This window comes from Anopheles marshallii, chromosome X (genome assembly GCF_943734725.1).
Source record: "Anopheles marshallii chromosome X, idAnoMarsDA_429_01, whole genome shotgun sequence".
Classification (NCBI taxonomy): domain Eukaryota; kingdom Metazoa; phylum Arthropoda; class Insecta; order Diptera; family Culicidae; genus Anopheles; species Anopheles marshallii.
In genome coordinates this window covers 2,661,862-2,673,134 of record NC_071325.1, presented here as the reverse complement: position 1 = coordinate 2,673,134, position 11,273 = coordinate 2,661,862, and the positions used below count along the sequence as shown (strand labels likewise).

The window sequence follows — 11,273 nt, the reverse complement described above, 5'->3', positions numbered from 1 at the left end:
ATATGTAACTGGCGAACCTTATGAAGCGTAACGCAACTAGAGTTCAAAAATAAAACAACAACAACAGAGAAAAAAAACATAGAAAACTTTAAACAGAAAACCACTAGCAAATATCCACCGCACAATAGGTGCCTGGGGGAAGGGAGGAGTTGGGGTTCGTGGGTGGAAAAAACAAACAAACTAAAACGAACGAGAGCCAAGCGAGTAGGGCGTTGCAACAACTAGTGAATCACAAAAGTACAACAAACACACGCAGAATATCATTTAGCAAAACGGAGGGTCGGTTTTTGGAAGGGTGCGGTAAGGGTGTAACACATTTTAGGACGCGTATTTTGCGACAAAAATACAAACAGAAACCAATCTAAACGTTGGGAAGGTAAAAGTGGAACTGAGCTAGCGTTAGAGAAAACGGCAAATGGTTCGAGCGGTGATGGATTGAACAGAAAATCAGCAACAAAAAACATCAAACAATAGATTTTAGTACAGCGTGTACTAAAACTGTACTAAACGCTAACGACTACTACCAATTGCAGGCAATGCGCACCGACAGTCATGCTACTGGTTGTGACTGTCACTGCTGTCAAATACCACTGTAATGACAGCTACTGTCTCCTTGCCAGCAGACACACAATGCGCAAACGACAACAGGAACAAAATCCGTAACGTCCAGCGTGTGGGAACGGGGGGACGATAATGTGAAGCAATAAATACTACTACCTTAGTGCAGCCTGGTTACTGTGTGTGTGTGTAGGCTGTTGGCTTATTTTTCTCTTCTCTCACTCACTCTCCGTACTGGAGGTTGGGCAGCTCGCAATGGTTGAACCGAGAGGGACGCAGGGTAAAGCTAGAAAAGGGATGGTCATGAAGCGGATGGTAGTGACGGCAAGAGGCGGCAGCAAGTGAAGATGCGGTACAAGGATTTATATAACTGCATACGTATAGAGGTATATATGAATAGATTTATATTTATATATATACATACATATATATATTCAAGAAAAAGCATATTGATAGCGTGGCAAGAGGGAGAAAGCAAGAGCAACTGACAGTTGACAGTTCGGATGGAGGGAATTAGTACACGATAAAGTAGATAACGTTAGTACACGTGAGTGTGGGTGTGTAATTAGCGAGCATCACTAATATTTCTGGATGAGTATGTTGTATGATTGTATCGCATGTGTGAGTGACAACGCTACCGTAGGGAGTTTTGATATGAAATGGATCAATTATCAAACTCGCAACAACAACAACAACAAAAACACACAAAACAAAACAAAAACAAGACGAAACAGTGCGAAGTGTATGCGTTAAAAGAAAAGTGAATGTGAGGGAGCACTAGTGGTAGCGGGAATGTAAAACAGCAAACAAACAAACAAAAAAAAAGAAAAACAATTCAAAACAGTGGTAGTGTTTGAGGTATAGATAAATATTAACACTAAAGTATATATATATGTATATTATAGAGCTAATGATGTATCTCAAAAACAGATGTGTGCCTTTTTCTACCGAAATGAAATCGCAAACGGTTGCGTTTAGCGAGTCAAAAACAAAAAGGGAAATACTAAAACATAAACCGGAACGAAACAAAACACTTTTACACTGCAAATCGCAAGAGAAAAAAAAACCCAAACATGAACGAAGCGGGGCACGGAAAATGTGGAAAGCCCCGTAGAAATAACACAACAGGAAAATCTGTGAACATGTAAACAATAGTGGTGGAAAATGTACAGGGCCGTATGATGCATCAGGGCAGGAAGGGAGAAGCAAACGGGGCGGAGGAGACGGACGCGTGATTATTTTCCATATTGACAGGTTTCGTTCGCGCAAAGCAGGACCATTAAATCTAGTGTGAAACATAACCTCTACTGCAAGCACCTGCACCTCGGGACAACCATCTGGGAACGGTTGCGTGCCCGCAGTTTCGAGAGTAGTGAGGTGGGTGACTAGAGGTATAATGGCAATAATGGCGCAACATGACCCACTGCCGTTCTACGCCCCCTCTTGCGAATCTGGAACACCCGCGCCATCCACCACTGCGGCAGGAGGGAGGGGTGAAGGTTTTGGTGTGCTGTACCCGCTTACCAGCAACAAGCTAACCGCAGAAAAAACATACGTTCATCGAAACACGTTTTGTCGGTGGCTAGACGACCCAACCGTCCAAGATTTGTTACAAATTTGCGGTCCACCCGAAGCGAGCGAACAATTATTGACGGGGCTGTGTGAGAGGCGAGATCTGCGTCGATATGTCTACGTGCCGTTTTGAGTGCACATCTCTCTACCCCGTCCGTCGGAAGCGCATTTTCCACGTTTCCAATAACAACTTCCAGTTGCAAATGCGCTTACGCGTGCCCATTCGGCACATTCGCACGAATGCGGATCGCATCTGATCACCGAAACGTCACTTTGCGAGCGTTTACTAAACGTCAAATCGATCGTGACGGTGAGTGCGTGAGTCCTCCTTCGCGCCCGCACATCCCATCCCGAGCACCAACACACAGCAATCCAAGCAACAAACACTACCATAAACACACGAAACACACGAGCTTTGACGTTTGACCGTGCGTGTCGATAGAGGGATAGAGAGTGGTGAAGCGAATGTATGAGTGAGTGAGCGTGCGCTATTGGTGACCGTGTGGGCGTGTGAATGGTGAATGATGTAGATGTAATAGATTTGTGTTTTGATAGTTAAAGAAAAGAACAACAAAAATGGGCCGAGAAATCTTAACCTCATCATAAAAAGCAATCTCCTATCGATCGGTCAATCCACAATCCTCCTCAATCCTTCACTGGAGCTCCCGAATCTGTATGTAAAAATAAAACAAACAAAAAAACTCAAGGTAAATAAGGATGCAACTTGATAAAAAGGGGGATTTAAATAGTGCAAACGTGTATTTAAATTTTTTAACACTAGCAGTGTAGGTAAGCTCAGACAGGAATATCATAGTGTGCAAATAAAAGAGAGACCGAAAGAGAGAGAAAGAGCACATAAAATGCGGTTAAGTTGTAGGGAAAGTTATATAAAACGAGTAAAAAAGAAGAAACTAATAGTTAAACCAGGAGCATGCAATAGATATATAAATATATATATTTTTAGCGACAGCAAGGCACGGTGAAAAAGAAAACCAATGCAAACGCACCTTCAAACTACGAAAGAGTGTAAACTACACGAACACTCGTACAATAGAACCTCATGGAAAAGAAGTTTTTACCTCAAATTTTACAACAACAAAACAAAACCACAAAGGAAAACATAAAAGAACACGGTAACACAGATACTAAACCTAAACGTAGCACACCGGGCAGGGAGGGTGAAGAAAGAAAATGGCGAAATGATTGCAATACACTAAAAGCAAGTAGTATAATCACTGGCGGGAGGTAAAAACACACAAAATAATAAACCGTACACGGTAGGAAGACGGGAAATAACACACACACATTAAGAAAGAATAACAAAATGAAAGGTGAAATACAAATAGTGTTTTCGTTTGTTTCTGTGAATGATAACGAAATGGGAATGGAACGAGCTAGAAAGATAATGTGTATGTGTGTGAAAAAATAGAAGCAGAGAGAGAGAGAGAGAAAGAGCAAATAATGGGAAAAAGAACACATCCAAATACTGCAAAACTGTCAAAATGCGAACTTTGCATGGTTTTTTGATACAATGTAATTTATATTTAATTTAGTTTAATGTGGAAAAATTATAGCGTACAGTAATGCAAAGCGGGGAGGGAAATAAAACAAACACACCACACACGCACCCATCGCAGTATGAGTATGTTAGTATATGCGTGCGCATTGATGCAAGGCCGTGTAAGCAAACTACACAAACGAACACACACACACAAACAACAGTATAAATCTATATTTTGCATCCACTGTCCGGTGCGCCGGACCGCGGGAGAGTGGGCGAATGAGCGGGAAGAAACAAAAAAAAAATCCCAGTAATGCTAATGAAATAATAAAAATGGTGCGAAACGTGAAAAATTCAAACACAAGCGTCACCTTTTAGTCGGTGTTGTGCAATCCTCCGGTCGGTTTGGCCGGTTGGGTCGCTTGGAAAGAAATGGACCAGATGGCAAGCCGGTTGGTGTTAAAGCGGCTGGAGCAAACATTTTGATGGCAATTTTTCACTCTCGCCAAAATGTTTTCGAGTATTTACCCTAGCAACATACAACAACATAAAAAGAATTAAGGGAAAGAAATTTGCGGTTTTGCGGAACGTTGTACCGAGGATGGCCGGGAGGTGCTGGATTTCGTTTTCCCATTTGCAGTGGGTCATTTCACCGGAAGTGACCTTTTCGATTTTCTCGTCCCTTTCTTTTTACTCTATTTCCCTGCCAGGCAGCAAACCTATTTTTACACACGAAACTATCCGAAACGGGGCAGCGACGCTGTGCGATCTTACTTTATCGATGCGATCGATTGATATGTTGCGGAACTTCGATACCTACGGATACGGGTCGCTTTAATCCGCTTACTTCGCTGGGTACGGTGGCTGGCTATGGGAAAATTGCGGACAAACAACAAGCAGGGAGGGAATTGACCCGTACAAGTAGAGAATATTGCAATATCCTATGGTACTGCGCCTGCTAAACAGAAATAAACAACGCATTACACCACCTTTTCGGATAATTTTGCCGCATGGAATGTATGAGACATCGGGAAAAGGGCAATATTTACTAACAGTAATATAAGATTTAATTTGCTTAGCATAATAGCACTATTTGATGAATTAACTTCATCATTAACTTCTTACCGTCAGTTTTATCACATTTCTACAGCAAAGCGCCTGATAGGTAGGCAATCCAATAGCAAATACACTATGGATGAGGGTTAAGGGGGTAGTACACGCTGCTAGTGTGTTTTTGATCATAAATGCTATTTTGGCTTTTATTTTCAAAAATGTGTACTCTTTCGTACTCCAAACTTTAACTAAAGTTTGGAAGACACTCCATTTGAAAGTAAGAATATAAAAAAAACGAATCAGTGTAGTAGTAGCGCTGAGTAGTGTTACCTCGGTTGACAGCTAGACACTCGAAGTGCTTAAGGCTACTATACACGTAACCTTTAATTTGCATTCATTTCCGAAATTTTACACGATTATATTAAATTAAAAATATATATTATTATCGGTGTACAAATCGATGTTATAAGACTAGAACCGGTAGTAAAAAGTAGCTAATTAATTGCGCTTTAAATGTGTGCAACAAAAACTTTGTGAAAAGGGGAGAGATGCATATTTATTGGAGTTAATAATCTTTCGCTGTACTTATCGCGATAGAACGTAGATTGCATGCACTTTATCCGCTCCTTGACAAAGCTATTAAGCAAAAAAAAAACGCGCTGTAAACGAGACTTCCTGCTGGTTCTGGCACCATGGTGAGCAGTCGATGAGCCGCATCCCTGCACGATAAGATGAGTGTACCGCACGCTTGACATCTTCCGCATCCCACCCAACCGGTCCATAGCAACCGGTGTGTCCCCTTTTTTTTGTTGTTGCTACCACCTTGTAAAGGCCCAGTGTGGGCTGGTGTTGCAGGTAAGATGATTACCACACGTCACTAACGCCCGGTTTCCCACACTGGCAGCGCTGGGCCACTTGTCGGGCGAAAACCCGGAAACTCCCGCCTGCTGTGAAAAATCCGCCGAACAACCGTAAGGGCGTTGCCAGGGCGCAATCGGCCCAACGCAATCGGTGCGATGCAATCGAATGCGATCAGCGGCACGATATTACGCAGCAAACGTGGGCTGTGCAAATGGGCACAATAATCGGCCCGCGGGTAAGTATAATCAGCTTGGGTGCTGGGTGTAAATACGGAACGGGGCGGTGTTGCCGTGGCCATTGCATTGCAATTAACCAGATACGCCCCGATGACAGCGTTACTTATACGGGCGGTGAAAGGGAACGCTCAAGCACAAGTGGCTAGCGGAACTTGATGTCCTTTTGTGTATGTGCGTTCACTGTGGCAGTTAGGCAAGGTAAGGGATAACCAGACTACCTACACTGATGGAGGCCGACCGAATACGGTGGATACACACTAGGAACTCTAAAACATTCCTTGAATTCCTTGTGCGAATCAGGAGTTGCCAATAAAACGCGTAAAGTAATTGGTTATAAATATGTGATAATCGGTGGCTTTATTATAATTATAGTGATCCTGGAATGGTTACATCCGTACAGCCATCAAGAAGAACCAGGCCGCGATTGTAAATGCCCAAACGCGAGTGAATTTGGCTGCATCCGTGTTTGCAGCTGCGCTGATTGCATAACGCTAGGCGCATTGTGTGATGCGGATAGCGTCCATCGTTTCTTCTCGTTAGATAAGGGCGAACGAAGACGCTTTATTGAACCGCGCTAAGCATCTTACGCAATTATCTTAGCACCATGCATTTCAAGATGGTGGGAAATATTAAAGCGATCCAGGTGAGCTTAATTTTGGAATTTTACGTTATTGTTCCTGTCATCATGAAATCTTATCTTAAGAAAAAACACTTCAACTGAATGACATCATGAAGATATGTCCACTACACAACAGGTTGTCGGAGGTATCACGCTGCGAACCAGAGAGTTTCTCAGAGTAGGTCAAAAATACCCAAAAATCACCTTATTTCACGCGGTTAGAGTACACCAACCCCACTTGAAGCTGACATTTCTGGAAGTTAGTATTGTTTAGATCAGTTTTATTGAAGAGCTACCTTGAAAACCCATAACTGTGTCGACCACTGGCAATAGTGTGTTCGTTTCAGAAGTTTGTCCCAACAAACACGCTTGCAATACGCTTCTGTAATTACCCTTTTTAGTAATTGATGGACTATTTTGAGAGAATCAAACGCCAAACATTCAGGTAGGGTATGCACACTTAAGCTTTATTTTAAACGCTACTCATAAGTGGAGGTCTCATCAGATTGTGTTAGGGTGTTTGCTGTTGATCTAGCCGCACCACGTCCCACGCTCAGTTGCAGTGCTCGGTTGGATCGACGGAGCTGTTCCGGACCCATCCAAACACGTAGTAGCCACACATGGCACCCAGTACCACCGCAAGACACAGCCAATAGTTGTACGTCATGACGATCAGCATCAGGATGTAGGAGACGCTTACCTGTAGCAGGTGCAGCAGCGTCTGCACGAGATGGATGCGACTGAGCAGCGCTTGCCTGTTGACGTTCACGACGCAAGAAGAAGTAAAATCAGCAACGCGCGAGAGAGTCAGGGGGGCGTGAGCGTAAGGAGGTTTTTTTTTTTTGGAAGCCGTTTATCGATGCGTAACTTCAATGGGTGGTGTTCCGAAAAAAGGTACACCTACCACCGACATGCCCGCCTCGTTATCACGGTTGTGTAGGATCAAAAGAAAGATGAAACACTTTCTGCTCCACACTCGACACAGCCGGCCGTATGCAAAAAAAAGGGTTTTTTGCCCTCCTCGTTTGCATGGGGGAACAAAAGAAAGGTTCAAAGGCACCGGTCTTTAAGTAGTGACGAACGAACGTCCGTTTGGTATCGGTTCCAGAACGCAAACGTATCGCCTTTGTCTACGACCCCTGTGACGAAACGGATCGCACTTGTAACGGTTCACCGTCTTGCACAAAATGGCGTTTGGAGCGTTCGTTTGATTGTAGCGTGATGGTTGAAAGGGGAAGACTGCCAGGCACGGCAACTAGACGCTGCAGTAAAGCCGAACGCCTCATTACATGTATGCACCTACACAGGTTACTTGTGTGTGACAAACAGTGGCTTTCGCCCCGATTTCAGCTTCGCTATTCTTCGCAGCCTCAGTCATTCTTCACCTCATCAGCACAATAGCGACCGAGTGTTCGAACGATGCGTGCGAGGCGTGTGTCACGTTGCAAGAGGAGAAATCTAAATTAATAAATCACTTTGATTTGATCCAATGCTAACTCGCTGCCATACATATGTACGGGAGCAGTCGTGTCCTCTTCACTTCCTACCGGCAAGTACAAAAGAAAGCGAGATGAAAGCAATGAACGCTCGACAGAAAAGGAAGGTAAAGTATTTTCTGAAACCCTGAAACCATCCCTGTTACGCACGCACTTCCGGAACGCTTTTTTTTTCTTTAATTTTACTAGGCACGTGGCCGTCCATCGTCCGGAGACGCTGTCGAGATTCCACAGTACGCAGAGCAGGCATTGCATTAATTTGCGAGCTACCATGCAAAGCCGGCCGGATCAAACCAATCGGACCGTGGCAGTGTGTTGCATGGTACCGGTTGAAACTGTCAAGCGCACCCGCCACGCCTGGTCGTGACGACACCGGCCAAGAAACCCCGTTTTTTCCCGCTGATGACCGCTCCTACTCTGGGCTTATCAGTTATTGGCCCCCGCAGCACGTTACCTACCGGAGCGTACGCTTATCGTTGGCAGCGGTGCCGCGTTTCGATGCATCGGAGACGTGCAGCAGTTCGCGGCCGTATTTGAGACCCTCGTAGGCGAACGCGAGCAGGAAGAACCCGATGGTCGCCCCAACGAATGCACCGGCCTCGGTCGTAGCCCAACTGGGGAAGAGGATCACTTCGCAGCTGCCACCATGGAACTGGAACGATCGGAGCGTGGAGTTCCAGATGAGCGGTTGAGACAGGAGTCTCCACACCAGCCACTACCTACCGACATCTGCATCGGGCATGCCATCTCCATGTCGTCCGGACCGCCATGATTGTGATCCATTGTTTGATTGTTGCTCCGCGCCACGCACTTTCACGCAATCCCAAACACTACCTCAAGGACGTCTGCTGCTCGGAGTGTGTCTCTCACAAATGCGAGCGTAACCGGCACAAACGCATCTACCGACTGGTGGCGTTGGAATCGTAACGCTCCAATGTCTTATAAAGCCTCGCCAGTGCGAACAGGCTCAAGCTCTGTACAAATCAATCGTTGGGATTCAATCGATTAGATGTCGTGCAAGTTCTTCCGATACCCATTCGGACATCGATAAGCGCCTCGTATGTCTTTACATCGAGTGCTGATAACGGATATCGGGTAAGGTGTGTTGCTTATCAGCGACCGGGTTGAACGTTTCTTTTCCCGCACTGCATCACCCACACTTGCAACGCCGGTTTCTGACCCGGGCATTTGGTCAAGCAACTTGGAGCAGATATATGCGGATGTGAGGGTCTGCATCAGGTGGAATGGGATTTGCCGATTGTTTGCTAATGTTAGCCAACGAGAACCATGCGTCCGAGGTCCAAACGGCACGGTGTTCATTGCAAGACAATCGATTCCGTTGCACACAACGTACCGGCAACATCGGGGGCATATCGATAACAGCAGCCTACCTTTGTCTGGATGGTGTCTTAGAAGCCAGGTTTTGTTGGAGCCGTGTGCAAAGCCGAACAACCGAACCCGAGCAGTTATGGCTACGCATGGGTGCCGTGTGCAAACGAAATTCCTCCCACACGCCACTTTACAGCGCACTTGGCATCTACCTCGGCAGAGAATAAGCAATAGCTGCAATCGGGTTGTTGCCAACGGACTACCTTGTTTGCTTTGATAGGCCGAATCTAGCGGTGATTTACGTATAATTCCGTGTGTTTAAATTGGTAGTTTACTTCGATGACTTGCGTTTGAAAGTTTGAGGTACCCAAAAAGAGATTTGGAAAGGAGTCCAATTGAGCATAGGCCGCATATTTTGAGGCGCTGCAGTGATATTGAAGTACTTTTAAGTTATCCAATAAAGATACCTTTGAGACTAATATTAAAATTACTTTAAAAGAACATAACAGCTGAGAATAGAAATTATTATTATTATTCCGAAATCGCTACGCATAGGACGTATCGGAGTCCTCCTACTGCAATTCTATCTTACACCTACTGTGATGCTTGCAACTGCTGGAACTAATGAACCTTATACCGAATTCGCTGCAGCCACGTATCTACTGAACTTACTTGTTCTTGTTCCACCTACGGAATCAGACCCCATTTCGACCCCGATCTAGCGAACCCACGTATCGGAAGTGATATCCAAAAATCCGATATCCGACCGTACTAAGTCTGATATACGACGGCCGTATATCGGTCTGAAAGCATTGCTTACTGCGGTATTATTACAACACTGCGGATGAAATAAATCGTACCATAATTATAGCAAATGCACGAAAAATAATGAAATATTTCGTTACATGCCCATACCAAAGACGGTATCGGTCCAACTCCGACGGGGAGTTGTGCTCTAGTGTCGTTCGATCTTCGACATGCAGTTAAGATGCGGAATGTATACCAGGAAGATGAAGGGGCAATAAAGGTAGGATAAAATTACGGTAGAGAATTCATTAAATTGTATTTTGGAAAGTATTAATTCATGATTTAAACATACAGATTTCACATTGACGGTGAGGTTTGATATACTACGGTAAAAAAAAATGTAAACAAATGTGCAGTACTGTAAAAAGCACATTATGTGGCAACCAGTTTTCCTATAGTTAAGTCGTTATCTTCACAGTCCGTATCTTCATCCGTATCACTGGAAGTGCTTAACTCATCCGGACTCAGCCACATGCTTGATGCGCTCTTCTTCGCTTGCACCATTCCGTTGGCTTGGGCATACTTCCGTTTCCGTATGGACTGTAGACTTGTATTAGACTCGGAACTCGTCGCCAGGTTGCTTGTAGTTGCGCTTGGTACAAGTTCCAGCTCAGTTTGTGCCATCTCGAGCGAGATGGCCTTCTCCATACCCTCCTGTATCGCTTCATCTGATGCCACAACTAACTCACTCCTTGCGTGCTCGTACTCCCTGTCCTCAAACTCGTGCTTCGGCTTGGACAGCAGCTTCGTTATCTTCCGCTCCGCCTTCACACGCTCGTCATCACCCGCTTCCTCTTGCTTCTCCAGGTACGCTTTCAAACGTTTTTCCTCGTTTATATCACGCAGCCGACGTCCACTCAGATCCCGGCAGGCCTCCCGGTTGGTCGTTTTCTCAATCTGTGCACCGATGGCCCGCAGCATCGATCCGAAACCACCTTTACCACCTGGTAGCCGCTCCCAGACGCGAAGCGGAACATCCGGACGAACACTGCCATTGTCGAGCACTGCAATACGACGCCCATTCTGGGTACAATAATAATCCGACGGTTCAAGACCCTGTGGGATGATAGATTCAGATTAGGTGTGTTTACTTTCTACCATTCAGCTGGTGGAAAAAGTGCGTCACCTGCACCACACGAATGACTCACCGTCCAACACTCGATTGCCTGCGGGATATTACACGCAAATCCAGTTCCAGCTGCCACTTCCAAAACCTCGCCACAGTAAACAATTGAAAACAT

At 45.1% G+C, this 11,273-nt stretch overlaps 2 protein-coding genes across 2 annotated transcripts; both read right to left on the bottom strand.

The window, feature by feature from the left end:
* Positions 1–6,953: 6,953 nt before the first annotated feature.
* LOC128711548 (high affinity copper uptake protein 1) lies at positions 6,954–8,679 on the bottom strand. Its single transcript, XM_053806432.1, has 3 exons — positions 8,620–8,679; positions 8,355–8,548; positions 6,954–7,155 (listed from the first exon to the last, which is right to left on the bottom strand). Exons 1-3 carry the CDS (start codon positions 8,677–8,679, stop codon positions 6,954–6,956), a joined length of 456 nt encoding a protein of 151 aa, XP_053662407.1.
* Positions 8,680–10,404: 1,725 nt separating this feature from the next.
* On the bottom strand, positions 10,405–11,273 carry LOC128712918 (splicing regulator SDE2). The gene is made up of 2 exons (XM_053807820.1): positions 11,181–11,273; positions 10,405–11,088 (listed from the first exon to the last, which is right to left on the bottom strand). The coding sequence occupies exons 1-2, from the start codon at positions 11,271–11,273 to the stop codon at positions 10,405–10,407; spliced, it is 777 nt and encodes a 258-aa protein (XP_053663795.1).